The sequence below is a fragment of the Bos mutus genome, chromosome 22, assembly GCF_027580195.1.
Source record: "Bos mutus isolate GX-2022 chromosome 22, NWIPB_WYAK_1.1, whole genome shotgun sequence".
Classification (NCBI taxonomy): domain Eukaryota; kingdom Metazoa; phylum Chordata; class Mammalia; order Artiodactyla; family Bovidae; genus Bos; species Bos mutus.
The window spans coordinates 43902363-43919352 of record NC_091638.1 but is presented as its reverse complement, the minus strand read 5'-3'; the positions used below and the strand labels follow the sequence as shown (position 1 = coordinate 43919352).

The 16990-nt window shown below is 40.3% G+C and overlaps 2 protein-coding genes across 2 annotated transcripts in view; one reads left to right on the top strand and one right to left on the bottom strand.

The window, feature by feature from the left end:
* The window catches only part of DNAH12 (dynein axonemal heavy chain 12), a 189930-nt gene extending 184021 nt beyond the window's left edge, over positions 1 to 5909 (bottom strand). Inside the window, exon 1 of the mRNA XM_070359341.1 lies at positions 5044 to 5909. The gene's annotated coding sequence lies outside the window, so the exon portion shown is untranslated. The remainder of the gene's footprint in view (positions 1 to 5043) is intronic.
* Positions 5910 to 6180: 271 nt separating this feature from the next.
* PDE12 (phosphodiesterase 12) lies at positions 6181 to 16370 on the top strand. The gene is made up of 3 exons (XM_005887872.3): positions 6181 to 7617; positions 8568 to 8646; positions 9223 to 16370. The coding sequence occupies exons 1-3, from the start codon at positions 6310 to 6312 to the stop codon at positions 9663 to 9665; spliced, it is 1830 nt and encodes a 609-aa protein (XP_005887934.1). The 5' UTR covers positions 6181 to 6309; the 3' UTR covers positions 9666 to 16370.
* The last annotated feature ends 620 nt before the right edge of the window (positions 16371 to 16990 follow it).

The following is a 16990-nucleotide window of genomic DNA, read 5'->3' as shown; positions in this document are numbered from 1 at the left end:
CTTATATTAGGGGCTCCCTGGTGGCTCAGACAGTAAAGAATCTGCCTGCAACATGGAAGACCCAAGTTTGATCCCTGGGTGGGAAGATCCCCTGGGGAAGGGAATGACTGCTGCTGCTGCTGCTAAGTCGCTTCAGTCGTATCCGACTCTGTGCGACCCCATAGACGGCAGCCCACCAGGCTCCCCCATCCCTGGGATACTCCAGGCAAGAACACTGGAGTGGGTTGCCATTTCCTTCTCCAATGCATGAAAGTGGACTGCAGCCCACCAGGCTCCTCCGTCCATGGGATTTTCCCGGCAAGAGTACTGGAGTGGGGTGCCATTACCCTCTCCAAAGGGAATGACTACCCATCCTAATATTCTTGCCTGGAGAATTCCATGAACAGAGGAGTCTGGCGGACTATAGTCTGTGGGGTCTCAAAGAATCAAGCACAACCGAGTGACTATCACTTTCACTATACTTACATTAATTGATATAGCTGCATCTCAATTTTAAAACTGAAAAAAATGATACAACTGTATTATGTATTATACATACTATGCTGTATAGTATTATTAATATATAATATAATCATTATAAGTTACAATAAATATTTTAAAATAAAAAAATAGCATTGGTAGATATTCACGATGGTGTGATCACTGACCTAGAGACAGACATCCTGGAATGTGAAGTCAAGTGGGCCTTAGAAAGCATCACTACGAACAAAGCTAGTGGAGGTGATAGAATTCCAGTTGAGCTATTCCAAATTCTGAAAGATGATGCTGTGAAAGTGCTGCACTCACTATGCCAGCAAATGTGGAAAACTCAGCAGTGGCCACAGGACTGGAAAAGGTCAGTTTTCATTCCAATCCCAAAGAAAGGCAATGCCAAAGAATGCTCAAACTACCGCACAATTGCACTCATCTCACACGCTAGTAAAGTAATGCTCAAAATTCTCCAAGCCAGGCTTCAGCAATATGTGAACCGTGAACTTCCAGATGTTCAAGCTGGTTTTAGAAAAGGCAGAGGAACCAGAGATCAAATTGCCAACATCCGCTGGATCATGGAAAAAGCAAGAGAGTTCCAGAAAAACATCTATTTCTGCTTTATTGACCATGCCAAAGCCTTTGACTGTGTGGATCCCAATAAACTGTGGAAAATTCTGAAAGAGATGGGAATACCAGACCACCTGACCTGCCTCTTGAGAAACCTGTATGCAAGTCAGGAAGCAACAGTTAGAACTGGACATGGAGCAACAGACTGGTTCCAAATAGGAAAAGCCAAAGCCTTTGACTATGTGGATCGCAATAAACTGTGGAAAATTCTAAAAGAGATGGGAGTACCAGACCACCTGACCTGCCTCTTGAGAAATTTGTATGCAGGTCAGGAAGCAACAGTTAGAACTGGACATGGAACAACAGATTGGTTCCAAATAGGAAAAGGAGTACGTCAAGGCTGTATATTGTCACCCTGTTTATTTAACTTCTATGCAGAGTACATCATGAGAAACGCTGGACTGGAAGAAACACAAGCTGGAATCAAAACTGACGGGAGAAATATCAATAACCTCAGATATGCAGATGACACCACCCTTATAACAGAAAGTGAAGAGGAACTCAAAAGCCTCTTGATGAAAGTGGAGAGTGAAAAAGTTGGCTTAAAGCTCAACATTCAGAAAACGAAGATCATAGCATCTGGTCCCATCACTTCATGGGAAATAGATGGGGAAACAGTGGAAACAGTGTCAGACTTTATTTTTCTGGACTCCAAGATCACTGCAGATGGTGACTGCAGCCATGAAATTAAAAGACGCTTACTCCTTGGAAGGAAAGTTATGACCAACCTAGATAGCATATTGAAAAGCAGAGACATTACTTTGCCAACAAAGGTTCGTCTAGTCAAGGCTATGGTTTTTCCTGTGGTCATGTATGGATGTGAGAGTTGGACTGTGAAGAAGGCTGAGCGCTGAAGAATTGATGCTTTTGAACTGTGGTGTTGGAGAAGACTCTTGAGAGTCCCTTGGACTGCAAGGAGATCCAACCAGTCCATTCTGAAGGAGATCAGCCCTGGGATTTCTTTGGAAGGAATGATGCTAAAGCTGAAACTCCAGTACTGGCCACCTCATGCGAAGAGTTGACTCATTGGAAAAGACTCTGATGCTGGGAGGGATTGGGGGCAAGAGGAGAAGGGGACGAAAGAAGATGAGATGGCTGGATGGCATCACTGACTCGATGGACGTGAGTCTGAGTGAACTCCGGGAGTTGGTGATGGACAGGGAGGCCTGGGGTGCTGCGATTCATGGGGTTGCAAAGAGTCGGACACGACTGAGCGACTGATCTGATCTGATCTGAAAATGATGCAGCCACTCTGGAAAACAGTACAGAAATAAAAGTTACTCAAAAAATTAAAAGAACTACCAATTCAGCATTCCACTTCCAGTTATGCTGCTAAGTCGCTTCAGTCGTGTCCGACTCTGCGTGACCCCATAGACGGCAACCCACCAGGCTCCCTGTCCCTGGGATTCTCCAGGCAAGAACACTGGAGTGGGTTGCCATTTCCTTCTCCAATGCATGAAAAGTGAAAGTGAAGTCGTTCAGTCGTGTCCAACTCTATGCGACCCCATAGACAGCAGCCCACCAGGCTCCTCTGTCCATGGGATTCTCCAGGAAAGAGTACTGGAGTGGGTTGCCACTGCCGGAAACAAAATCAATATCCTAAAAAGGTACCTGCATGTTTATCGTCTAGTGCAGCATTATTTGGGCTGACCAGGCGGCGCTAGTAGTAAAGAACCCACCTGCCAATGCAGGAGACATAAGAGACTCGGGTTCAATCCCTAAGTCAGGAAGATCCCCTGGAGGAGAGTGTAGCAACCCACTCCAGTATTCTCGCCTGGGGAATTCCCATGGACAGAGGAGTCAGGCAAGCTACAGTCCATAGAGTTGAAAAGAGTTGGACATGACTTAATCAACTTAGCACGCATGCCCGCAGCATTATTCATGATAGCCAACACATGGAAACAACCTAAATGTTAACTGTACATTAATGGATGAGTGGGTAAAGGAAATGCAAGATATGTATATATGATACTGATGTAGAGATATATTTAACAGATACATAATGGAATATTTTTCAACCATAAAAAAGGAAATCCTGCCATTGTGACAACAAAGGATAGACTTCTAGGGCATTATGCTGAGAGAAATAAGTCAAACAAAGACAAATACTGTATGATTTCAATTATATGTGGAATCTAAAAAAATTTGATTCGCAGATACAGAGAACAGATGGAGGGTGTTGGATGAAGAAAATGTGTGATCAAAAAGGTAAAAAGTTCCAGTTGTAAGATAAGCAAGTTCTGGAATGGAATGGACTGTACAGCATGGTGACTACACTATATGTGAAAATTATAAAAGAATAGACCTTAAACGTTCTCATTACAAGAAAAAAATTGTAACTACTGAGGTAATGAATGTTAATTAAACTTACTATGGTAATCATTCAGCAATATATACATATGTCAAATCATTAGGTTGTACATCTTGGACTAATACCATCTTATACATCAATTATATCTCAATAAAACTCAAAAAAATTTTAAACAAATAGAAACTGATCTGTTAGAAAGCAAACAGAAATTATTAAAATTTGAATATATAAGAAAATAAATTACCCTGTAGTGATTATCACCAAGTACCACTCAAAATTTCTGAGTGCTATCACTCAAAACTACAGTTTCATGTTGACCTCAAATTTATAAAAAATAGAAGTATATTAATGATCTATGCCAATTTATTAACTGAAGGTAATTACCAGAAACTGTCTTCACATGCTAATCTCTGCAGATATATTTATAAGTAACAAAAATAATTCCATCAACCATAGCTTTTGATTAGTAAAAGTTAGCTTGTGTTTCTTGGTATGAATTGAGAATGCATGAATAAAATGTTATTTTTTACATTTCTTTTGGTATCAGGGAAAACAAAGTATTGGTTCAGTCTTCCAATCTCAAATTTCAATTATGTAATTATAACTGTGCTACCATTTAGCCTCATAAAAATTTAGCTTCAAACACACCACTTATTGTTTTCAAGTCTTTTGAGTTCAAATTAAACTTTCTATGTGAATTTGAGACACAGGAAACTTGCAGAAACTTTCTCTTGAAAGAAATAACAGCAGATAATGAAAAGCAAAGATACAGAACGATGGGTATACTACTTTTGTGTAAAAAAAGTGGGGGAAAGGGTATAAATCCATAAATGTTTGCATATGTATAGGAGCCAGAGTGGGAATATTACCATTTTTCACTGCGGATATGTTTTGACTCTATGAAAAAAAAATTTTTTTTAACTCAAAAGCCAAAAAAACCCCTGAAAGTATGACAGTTCAAAGTATCTGTCTCAAACTGGGATTAAGACTCTGCTACAGAGTTAAAGTAGATCAGATTACTCTAAAGAAAGTCCCATTTTCTAATAGGGTTTTTGTTTCAGGGTTATTTTTGTTGTTGTTTTTTGCGCACCTCCCAGCTTGCAAGACCTTAGTTCCCCCACCAGGGACTGAATTCAGACCCTCAGCAGTTAAGGACTTCCCTGGTGGTTCAGACGGTAAAGCGTCTGTCTATGAGGCGGGTTCAATCCCTGGGTCGGGAAGATCTCCTGGAGAAGGAAATGGCAACCCACTCCAGTATTCTTGCCTGGAAAATCCCATTGACGGAGGAGCCTGGTAGGCTACAGTCCATGGGGTCGCAAAAAGTCGGACACGACTGAGCGACTTCACTTTCACTTCCAACAGTTGGAGTGTGGACTCCTAACCACTGGACTGCCAGGGAATCCCCATATTTTCTAACAGGGCTCTTAGCTTTCTTTAAATAGACTTGACATTCTTTAAACATCTTTCTTTAAGATTGACTGAGTTCTGCAAAGTTGTATGAACAAAAATGCCAGTTCAAAGTTTATATTTGCTAATGTGGGTGCTATGAACTGGAGTACTGAGACTTTCTTCAGGCAGTCAGCTGATATAATGTAATGACTTTTATCCCTTCAGTGTAGCCCCACATTACATACCATCAGGTATCCAGTCACCTCGGCAAATGCTTGCTGCCTTGGGAAAGGGGAGGACAAGAATATAAATTTCAAACGACTGCAAAATTCATCCTTCTTTTAGAAAAAATGTTTTGTTTTTTCCTCACTGTCAGCCAGGGGAAAACAGTATGGCTTATTATTAGACACTCAGTAAACATTCTAGTTGTAGGAGACGGGAAAGTAGATGCAAACAAATCCTTTGCCGTGACGAGAGAATTCTCAATTTCTTCTTTGAAACTTCAAGAGTTGTTGTTTTTTTTTCTTCAGTTAATCACTTAATTATATTTAACACAAAATTTGTCCCTTGAAATATTTTTCATGTGGTTTTCAAAGAAACTGCATTTCTCATTTCCTTTTACTCATTGACTATTCTGTCTTCTGTCATTCATTCAGCCACGTCTGTTTGGCCTCGAGCACGTAACTTAATCTCTTTGGACCTCATATTTGTATGTTTTCAGCACAGTCACTGCTCCCTAATTGGGAGCTATTATAAGGAAATGGCAACCCACTCCAGTACTCTTGCCTAGAAAATTCCATGGATGGAGGAGCCTGGTGGGCTACAGTCCATGGGGTCACAAAGAGCTCGGACACGACTGAGCGACTTCACGATATATCGTTCGTAGTTACTACCACAAAAGCTCTGCTTCGCGCGTCGGCGCTGGCTCGGCCAGAGGTGAACCCACACCTCAGAGGAAGGTGAGCAACGTTGGGAATGCTGCTGACAACTAAGAAACACTTTCCACACCTGCACAAAGGCTGGCAATCTGGGTAGAGTTCCCTACGCCCTAGCACAAGGCAGCAACAGAAGGCAAGCGCTTAAAACCCAGGCACCACGTCTATCTCCTTCGAAGAAGCGAAACCCGTGACATCACCCCCATCACTTCCGGTTTGAGCTCGCCTTCTCTTCTGCCCGCTAACTGCACTTTCGTTAAAATCGTGGAGTCTAATATTTCCTCCTGGAACCTCTATATTTTCTTCTCTTTTTCCAGCCTTATGACTCTTGTTAAAGATAAAATTAAGCCAGATGGATTCGAAAAAAGCGTGGCTATGGAGAAAAGGAGTAGGTGAGCTGCCTGGCGAAAGTGCGTGGCGGTAGCTCAGTGCACTTTCTCTTCGCCGGCCGGAAGTTGAGGGACTGAATGGATCCCGGAACCGGCGGCTGCGGTGTCTCTGTCTCTACTTGACACTTGGCGGTTGCTCAGCCCCAGGTCAGCCCCAGGTCTTGACAGCTACTGGGCCACCAAGTTCATGTGGAGGCTCCCAGGCGTCCGCGCCGCGCTTCGTGGGGTCCGCACGGCGGTGGAGCGGCGTAGTCGGACCGAGGCGGCGTCTGAGACCTCGGTGGGCGCGATGGAGCGCGCTGTAGTGCGCTGTGTGCCTTCCGAGCCTAAGCTAAGCCTTTCATTTGCCCTGGCCGACGGCAGCCACAAGAACATGCAGCGCGACCAGAGCGAGCCGCTGGGTCGGGCTCTCAGCCGGATCGCTACCAATGCCCTTAAAGGCCACGCTAAAGTCGCTGCCGCCAAGAAAAGCAGGAAGAACCGGCCAAACGCAGGCAGTGGCGTGGCTTGTGCTGGGCCTGAGCCTGAGCCGGCTGCAGCCTGTGAGCCCGTGGTGAAGCTGTACTACCGAGAGGAGGCAGTAGCTGAAGACGTGCTCAATGTGGATGCCTGGCAGGACGGTGCGGTGCTGCAGATTGGTGATGTCAAGTACAAGGTGGAGCGTAACCCACCCGCCTTCACCGAGCTACAGTTGCCGCGCTACATCATGGCCGGCTTCCCGGTATGCCCCAAGCTCGGCGTCGAATTTGGGGATCCCACCGGCTCCCTCTTTCGCTGGTACAAGGAAACCAAACCCAGAGCGGCGGAGCCACAGGGCGGAGGCCCCTCGTCATCGTCTCCCTCTTCGCCCTCTCCTGGTTGGACCGAGACGGGTGTAGACGAGCGCGTCTACACCCCGTCTAATGCCGACATCGGGCTACGGCTCAAGCTACATTGCACTCCGGGCAATGGGCAGCGCTTCGGGCCAAGCCGGGAGTTGGAAAGTGTGTGTCCAGTGGAGGCTGGGCCCGGCACCTGCACCTTTGACCACCGGCATCTGTACACAAAGAAGGTGACGGATGACGCTCTCATCCGCACAGTCTCCTACAACATTCTGGCTGACACATACGCCCAGACTGAGTTCTCGCGGACGGTCCTGTACCCATACTGTGCCCCTTACGCTCTGGAACTCGACTACCGCCAGAACCTTATCCAAAAGGAGCTCACGGGCTACAACGCCGACCTCATCTGTTTGCAGGAAGTTGACCGCTGCGTGTTTACAGACAGCTTGATGCCGGCCCTCGAGGCCTTTGGGCTGGAGGGCGTGTTTCGAATCAAGCAGCATGAAGGCCTGGCCACTTTCTACCGAAAGTCCAAGTTCAGCCTCCTAAGCCAGCATGACATTGCTTTCCATGAAGCCCTGCAGTCCGACCCACTTCACAAAGAACTGCTGGAGAAACTAGCTTTGTATCCATCAGCGCAAGAAAGGGTGCTCCAGAGGTCTTCTGTCGTTCAGGTAAAGTGACTTCGCCAGTCTCTGTACATACTCGTTCTGGAAGGGGTGCCAGGGGTGGGGGTGCTTATAGTAAAGATGAAGACCAGACTCTACTGAAAAGTGTTTGCTCTTGAATCTTAAGCACGTCATTTAGCCTTCATTCATTCACTGAGCAAATACTGAGTACCTGAAATGCGCCCTGCACGCTTCAGGTTACCTTGAAAAAAGACGTGCTTACGATTTCGTGTGTTTAGCTAAATAAGAAAATTTAGTAGTTAATATTTTATTATTACTTACCAAACACTGGTGACACATTTTGAAGAACTTCAAATTTAAGCCTCCAGCATCTTTGTGCTCCATAAATATTAGCTTTTAATTTTGGCTCATAGTAATCCTGCAGTTCCCGTTTTATAGATGTTACTCTAAAACTCTGTCCATTTTTTAGGTAACTGATTTTGTTCATATTAAAAAAATTAGCTTCCATTTTTTTTGAGCACCTACTGTGTATCATGCACCTCTGAGTAAGCTCATTTAATTCACACAATTAAATTTTCTCTTTGAAGTGGATGATATTGCTTCTTTTTCACTCATGATGAAGCTGGGTTAGGAAAAAGAAATGTCACTTTCCAGGTCACACTGCTATAAATGGTACAGTGGGTATTCAAAGCTACTTCTGCCTGACTCCTATGCCTATACTTACCACTTAAAAACACCATCTCCAACCTTAGTGTTACCATCTGAACTGTATTCATCTTCCTCTATATGTTAGGTTGTTATTAAAATATTATGCTGAATCCCATTCATGTATACTCCAAAATTTAAAAGTTAAGTTGCATAATTTCTATCATACTTCATCAGCAGGGAAGGTTTTGGAATAAAATGTCAGTTCATCATATAGTCTTAGATTTAAAAAAATTTTTTTTTCAGAACGGGAAATAGAAACTGAAGTCAGCATTTTCTGTTTATCTTAGGTTTCTGTTCTTCAGTCTACAAAGGACTCTTCTAAAAAGATATGTGTTGCTAATACCCATCTCTACTGGCACCCCAAAGGTAGGTTTTGTTGATTTTCACAAGTGGCTTAAACATGGTAACTTAAAGTTGGTAAAAGCTGTTTTACACAAATACATTTTTTCTTTGTTTTGTCAAAATATAGTTTATAACACAGTGCTGTACAATTTAAGGTATATGGCATAATGACTTATGTATATTGCAAAGTGATTATCACAATAAGTTAACATCCATAATTTCATATAAACACCCCCAAAATTTTTTTTTCCTTGTGATGAGAACTTCTGGGATTTACTCCCTTCAGTTCAGTTCAACTCAGTCGCTCAGTCCTGTCCGACTCTTTGCGACCCCATGAATTGCAGCACACCAGGCCTCCCTGTCCATCATCAACTCCTGGAGTTCACCCAGATACAGCGCTATTAACTATAGCCATCATGTTGTGTATTAATTACCCAATATCATTAATCTTGAAACTTGAAATTTTATGTTTAACCACCTTCCTCCAGTTCCTCCCCACACATACAAATAAATATCCTGAATGCTACCCAGATACTATAATTTGTGGGTTTTTAATTTTTTTTTAAGGCAGGTTAACATTAATGTTTTTTATATTCCTAGGTGGGTACATTCGTCTCATTCAAATGGCAGTAGCCTTGGCTCACATTAGACATGTCTCTTGTGATCTGTATCCCGGCATACCAGTTATATTTTGTGGGGACTTTAATAGTACCCCATCCACAGGAATGTATCACTTTGTCATCAATGGCAGCATTGCTGAGGATCATGAAGACTGGACCTCCAATGGGGAAGAGGAACGATGCAACATGTCTCTTAGCCATTTCTTCAAACTGAAAAGTGCTTGTGGTGAACCTGCTTACACAAATTACGTTGGTGGCTTTCATGGATGTCTGGATTATATTTTCATTGACTTACATGCTTTAGAGGTTGAACAAGTGATTCCATTACCTAGTCATGAAGAAGTTACCACCCACCAAGCCTTACCTAGTGTTTCCCATCCCTCTGACCACATAGCACTTGTATGTGATTTAAAATGGAAGTAGATTTGTGTCTAATAGAATTTAAATCTGCTTTAGTAGGAGATTTAATATGAATCAGAGTTTATGTATAACTTTCAAAGAGGATAATTAGACACTAAGGTAAAATATTCTTATCTGTTAGTTATGCTCTAGTGTCTTCATTACATGACTGTCATAATGTTTGCATAATACAGTTTCTCTACCCTTTTTTTCTATACTTGGAGGAAAAACAAAAATATTTATGACTGGCAGGAAGAACACTGTGTACATTTTATAAGTACTTTTTTTTTTTGCTAATTAAGAATTTTGTAAAGAAAAAAAAAACCTGAATGATCTTGTAATTTTTCTATCATAACACACTTCAAATTAAATGATGTATATGTAATTAGGGGGAGAGCACATACAAGTTGGAAGTGAGAGGACTTAAGTTCTAACACAAGGAAGGAATAACATTAGGGCCTGTCTCTACCTCAGTGTGGATGGCAATTTCATACAACTTCAGAGCTTTAACAAAAAAGTACACCATTACCAATTCCTATTGGTTTTCATCTTTTAATTTTCAATTAACATAAGGTATTTTCACCGTCTTATTTTTAGGATTTAATTTTTAGTGTATGGCATAAATGGACATATTTATGGTCCCATCCTTACTGCAGCTCATCTTAACTTTAAGGATGCAAGCACAATTTAGTATTCAAAGTGAACAGTAACATTGTCAACTTGATCCTATTGTCTGTAACACTCTTGCCCATGGAAAATGTTCATAAATCAACAGGGTATTTGACCCTGTAGTATTAGGTATTAGGAGAATAGCACAATGCATTACTTTTGAAAGACTGCCTACTGATACGGGCTTGAAATAGTGGATGAACCACGGAGTATTTCTGTGCTGCAAGTATTTTTGAAATTGTTGGTTTTTCTAAATAGGAGAAAGGGAGAGTAGTAATGGGGTTTCTGAGCATCTCTGGAATAAACTTATAGACTTGAACATTATATTATAGCTTGAGTTATAGGAAAACATTGTATATGTAATTTATACACTGTAAAATTTTTTAAAAATATGAAGCCAAATTCTTGAAAATTACAAATTATAGTTTTACTGATTAGGTCTAGCTGATTAGTGACCAAGGTTTTCTAACTCAGTTATCACCATACTTTATTTGTAATGCTTTAGCTGCAGCCTCATGTTCAGGATAACCATAATGTCATCTTGTATTTCTGCATTTAACTTCTAGCTTAGATAGCTAGAGCTCACTTCAACCAGAGCTCTGATTTTCCAGTCATGAAGCCCTTTGTTCCATCTTCTTTAATCTCTAAGCCTGGTAAGAACTTTTCTCTTTTGATGAAGTAGCCTGCATTTATTTTCATATTCTGCTCACTATCCAGTGTATTGTTTACTCTTAGTAATTTTGAAAATGAGAGGGTTATACCTGCACTTCAGATTGAACTTTGAAGTGCTTAAAAGTACTTGAAGCAAAAAAAAGGTGGCAGTTTTTTGGGATCTAAAAGCTATAAATGAAAAATTGAAGCTACCAAATTGTGCCTTCCTAAATAGCATTTTAAAAGCATTTTAACATCAGTTTACAGATACAAAATATATTGAAGCCAGAATCTGATTCTTTTGCAATTTTTTTTTCCATTTAAAATCTGGTTTTGATTTCGTTTCATACCTATTGACACTTTGACAGTAAGCTGAGAAAACAAAAAGCTGAGAAACAAAGTGTAATATGACTTCCTCGTGCCCATGAGAAAAACATACAAGTCCTGTATTATTAATAACACTACAGCTAGCTATATTGAACTCTGGTCACAAAAATTCTACATACTTGTTAAACATCCACATCCTGACTCTTCAAATTTGGTGTTTGCTGACTAGACAATGATCACACAGGCATTTCAGAATATTAGAATATAGAGTATTATTTTGAAGTGCCATATACTCTGGTCAGATCTCTAGTACACGGCTACGTTCACACAGTTTGTCCAAAGTTGTGCTGTCACTGTCGTGTCCCACTCTGACCCCCATGGACTGTACCCCACCAGGCTCCTCTGTCCATGGAATTTTCCAGGCACAAATACTGGATTGGACTGCCATTTCCTTTCCAGGGTATCTTCCTGGCCCAGGGATCAAATCTGCATCTCCTTCATTGCCACCTGGGAAGCCCAAAGTTAGGAAACACTAAGAAAACTAGCTGAGACAGTAAAGCGTCTGCCTACAATGCGGGAGACCCAGTTTCAATCCCTGGGTGGGGAAGATCCCCTGGAGAAGGCAATGGCACCCCACTCCCGTACTCTTGCCCGGAAAATCCCATGGACAGAGGAGCATTGTAGGCTACAGTCCATGGGGTCACAAAGAGTCAGACACGACTGAGCAACTTCACTTTCACGAAAACTGTGTAAATAGCATACCAAAATGTCCTTGTATGTGAGTTAGAATAAAGTGTTATTTCAGAAAGTTTTAAGTGTTTAAAAGCTATCTCTGTGATTGAATTTTTCTATTACATTTGAGTTTTTGCAACCCACTCCAATACTCTTGCCTCGAAAATCCCATGGACAGAGGAGCCTGGTGAGCCGCAGTCCATGGGGTCGCTAGGAGTTGGACACAACTGAGCGACTTCACTTTCACTTTTCACTTTCATGCACTGGAGAAGGAAATGGCAACCCACTCCAGTGTTCTTGCCTGGAGAATCCCAGGGACGGGGGAGCCTGGTGGGCTGCTGTCTATGGGGTCGCACAGAGTCGGACACGACTGAAGCAACTTAGCAGCAGCAGCAGCAGTATATGTAATTAAATATGGAAAGTCGAGCGATTCTGGTGAATCAGATTGTACTATGTAACCAGCAAAGTACAATGTACTAGCAAGAACTTGTTTTGCTATAGGAATTAAATGTTTTGAAATTTTATATTATTGATTACAAACTATAATACTTAAGAACACTATAGAATACATTATTCCTGTTAAATGAATTCTTAAACAGTTGCCACTCAGACATACAAACTGGTAGTTTATAATTCATTAGCAAACAAACCATTTCTGACTATCATGTGATGTTCTTTAAATTCTATAAACTCAGTTAAAATTTTTAAGAATTTTACTCATCCGTGATTTGAGTCATCAAAATGTAGTTTCAGCTCAAGGTGGATCTCTGAGGAATATAACTCAAGGTAGAGAAGTCCAAAGAATGCTACTGTGGGGAAATCTCCCTGGGAGAAACAGATAGCTTTAGATTTTCCAGCTATGAAATGCAGGCAGAAATTCCTTACAAACTAGTTTGAGACAAAAGCAAAACCCATATATAATGAAGGACAGAATTGCACTATTAGTTTATTGTCAAGACCCACATGACAACTAAACAGGGAAAATCTTTTCTCTAAAGTAAGAGCCAACTAGTTTTCCAAACGTAATACAAAATTTAAATCCCCACGTTTGAGCATGGGGATTTGCTGGTGGTCCAGTGGTTAGGATTCTGGGTTTTCACTGCTTGAGGGCCTGGGTTCTAACCCTGGTCAGGGAACTAAAATCTCACAAGCCAGACAACAAAAAAAAAAAATTTGAAAGTTTTGAAAATTTTAACATTTTGCTCAATGTAATACTAAGGAAATGCAATTTAGATTCCATTTTGGAAAGGGAAACAATATTAAGAGGATTAACTGATTTTGGTAATATTCAAATTCTGTTGTCCCACTTTTTTAGAAAGTACATGCTTTTAACATTGAAGGTTTAAGAGCTGTTATTAACTTGGGTGATTTTTTTTAGGCACTAACTTCAGAATTACAATACTATATTCTGAGATGATACCAAAACATTTTTTAAACAGGTGAAATTCATGTAAGACTAACCATTTTAAAGTATATAATTCCATTGCATTGAGTACATTCAGGATGTTGTATGGCTACCGTCTGTTAACTACTTTCAAAACATTTTCATCACCCCCAAAAGAAATTCCATACCCATTAATTTACTCTTACCCTCCAACCCCTGGCCTAATCTGCTTTCTGCCTCACTGGACTTCCCTATTCTGGGTATTTCACATAAATGGAATCATACGCTACATGACTTTTTGTCTGGCTTCTTTAAGTTAGCCTGTGTTCCTCCATGTTGTATGCATCAACATTTCATTCCTTTGTATAGTGGAATAATATTTCATTGTATGGGTACACCATATTTTGTCTGTACAAATGGACATTTTGGTTATTTCTACATTTTGGCTATTGTGAATAAGGCTTATAAACATTTGTGTACAAGTTTTGTTTCAACAGCTATTTCAGTTCTTTGGGTTATATTCCTATGAGTAGACTGCTGGGCCATATGGAGGTTCTACTTAGAAACTTTGAGAAAATGCCAAAATGATTTCCAGAGCAGCTGCAATGTTTTTTACATTCCCACCAGCAATACACAAATTTCAGTTTCTCCACATTCATCAACCTATTTCACTTTTTAGTCATGCAAGTGGATGTGAATTGGTATCTCTACCATTTTTAACTTTAGTCTAATGATGATGTTTCAGTCATAAACTAATCACAAGTGTATTACCCAATCTAATTTTTTCCCAGAGGACTCATCTTGAACTTTTTACTTACAAGCTTGGGTCAAGCAAGCAAGATCAATCTCATTATTTCTTTTGAAGAAATTTGGAAAAACATTTTTAAAAAAAGTCTGGAGTATACATAAATTAGAAAAAAGAAGCCTAAGATGACCAAAAAAAAAAAATTCACTTGAGAAATGAGTCTACTTCAGTAAGTTCAGAGAATGAACTGACTTTCTCATGTCGTCATTTAAATGGTTTAGCCATGCTCCACTGTTACCTACTGCTGTTTAAATCCCAGTTTTGGTTCACAGTAGTAGATAGCAATAATGTCTAAATATCAATTCCTGAGAAACTGGGATGGCCATTGCTAAATGTAATTTACCAAGTTTATAATATATAGTCATTAAAAAACTCTTATTAAAAAATCTCAAGTTTTGAAAAGAAAACCTTAAATTCAAGGTAAGCTTTAAACACACAATAAAAAAGACACTGAGCTAATATGACACTGAAAATTATATGCAAAAATCTACTTTGCAAGTTGGCCATCTTCAGTGTATTGAATCATATTGAAGCCAGATGATAAAATAGTATTTTACATATAATCTTTAAAATGTAGGCCTTAAAAATACTGTATCTTTCAGCTTATTGGCTGATGCCACCCTCAAAATAACAGCAATTGCCAGCTGAATTCATTCTATGAAACTCTAGGTCATTCAAAATTGATGTTAACATTGTGTTAAGCTTTTACTCACAATTTTCAGTTTGCTTAAGAAACTTCACTAGAAAATAAGCTGAATCACTAATCTCCATCTTCTGCCCATTTTGTGTTGATTGTAGGTCAAAGGTTTTATATAATGTAATCCATTCTTTGCCCAGTAACTCACTTTAATGATGTTACACTACTGTTGTATATTTCCCTAAGGTACTTAATTATTTCTAGTTGGCATTTTTGCTGATTTCATTTGTATTCTTTTATAACTGAACATGGTTCAATAGGGAATTGGATAGGCTTTACTTAGTTGGCTTTCTTGTACTGAATGAACAGTATACATACTTCTAAAATAATATATTGCATTTAAACTTTATTTTTCCTATAGAGTAATTTGAAGAAACAGGCAATGGCACCCCACTCCAGTACTCCTGCCTGGCAAATCCTATGGACCAAGGAGCCTGGTTGGCTGTAGTCCCTTGGGTTGCCAAGAGTCGGACACAACTGAGTGACTTCACTTTCGCTTTTCACTTTCATGCATTGGAGAAGGAAATGGCAACACACTCCAGTGTTCTTGCCTGGAGAATCCCAGGGACAGCGGAGCCTGGTGGGCTGCTGTCTATGGGGTTGCACAGAGTCAGACACGACTGAAGTGACTTAGCAAAGCAAATTTGAAGAAACAGTGTATCAGGGATAAAATCATTTAGAAATAACCCCACTTTTTGGAGGAAAACCAGCTTTAAGTGTGGTGTTTTAAATAAGGCAAAGAATATTCCTGCTAAAGCTGTAGAATTTTTAAGTACTGTAAATAATGTAATTATATTACCCCTTTTCATATCATTACATACCTAAAGAAATCTGGCTTTTTGCATCCTGCCTTGGGTCCCTTTTTTTCATCCTAAACGAAAGAATCCCACAATGCTTTGCTCTTCCAATACAAAAGTGATCTTTTTCTCTTGAAGAGTTTTTGGTCACTGCACTTCAAGTCAATCGACAAGGACTGGCTACAAAATGAAACCCCATACTCATCAGCAGACATTCCCAATCCCCATCCCCTCCGGTCCTGGCAAGCACTTTGCTTTCTGTCTCTTCGGATTTGCCTATGCTATACATTCCACATAGATGAAATAACAGGTGTCTTTTTTTAACTGGCTTCACTTATTTTTAAGGTTCTTTCAAGTTGTAATATTTATCAGTACTTCATTTACTTTTTATGAGGAATAATATTCTTTGAATGGACATAACCACATTTTATCTATTCATCAGCTAATGGATATTTGGATTGCTTCTACATCTTGGCTTCTATGAGTAATACTGTACATTTGTATTCAAGTTTCTGAATGGACATGTTTTCATTTCTCTTGGACATATATCTAGAAGGGGATCTGCTGGATCCTGTGAAGTGTTTTAACATTTTGAAGAACTGTCAGACTGCTATCCAAAGCAGTTGCAACATTTTGTATTTTCACCAGCAATGCAAGAGGATTTCAATTTTTCCACATCATCACTGGTATTAACAGCTATCCTAAGTGAGTGGCATGTTATTGTGATTATGATTTGCATTTCACTAATGGCTAATAATGTTGAGCATCATTTTATGTGTTTACTGGCCATTTTTTTGTCTTTGGAGCCCATTTTCAAGAATTGATTTTCTGTTGATCATCCTTCTTTAAAAAAAAAAAAAATCGTATCTCACTTCTCAAGGCCTATACAGAAGGCAAACCTTGCTCAGTCTGTGCTTAATATATCCCTGTTAGTAGAATGGCACTCAACTCAGCTTAAAGAGAAATACTGCCATCAAGGTACCTGGTCAGTTCCTGAGAGCTAGCTCCCAGCCTGCAAATGGCAGTGCTAAGCCCCACGACACCAGTCCATTCTAACAGAAAAAGCATACCACGAGAACAGCACAGAAATCCCTGACAAGAAGGTACCTGCCTCCACTGTCCTTTTAAAACACACAGGCAAGGACTTCCCTGGTGACTCAGTAGTAAAGAATTCTGCCAATGCAGGAGACAGGAATTTGTTCGATCCCTGATCCAGGAAGATCCCACATGCTGCAGAGCCAACTAAGCCCTACGCCTCAGTACCCCAACTATTGAGTCTGTGCTCTA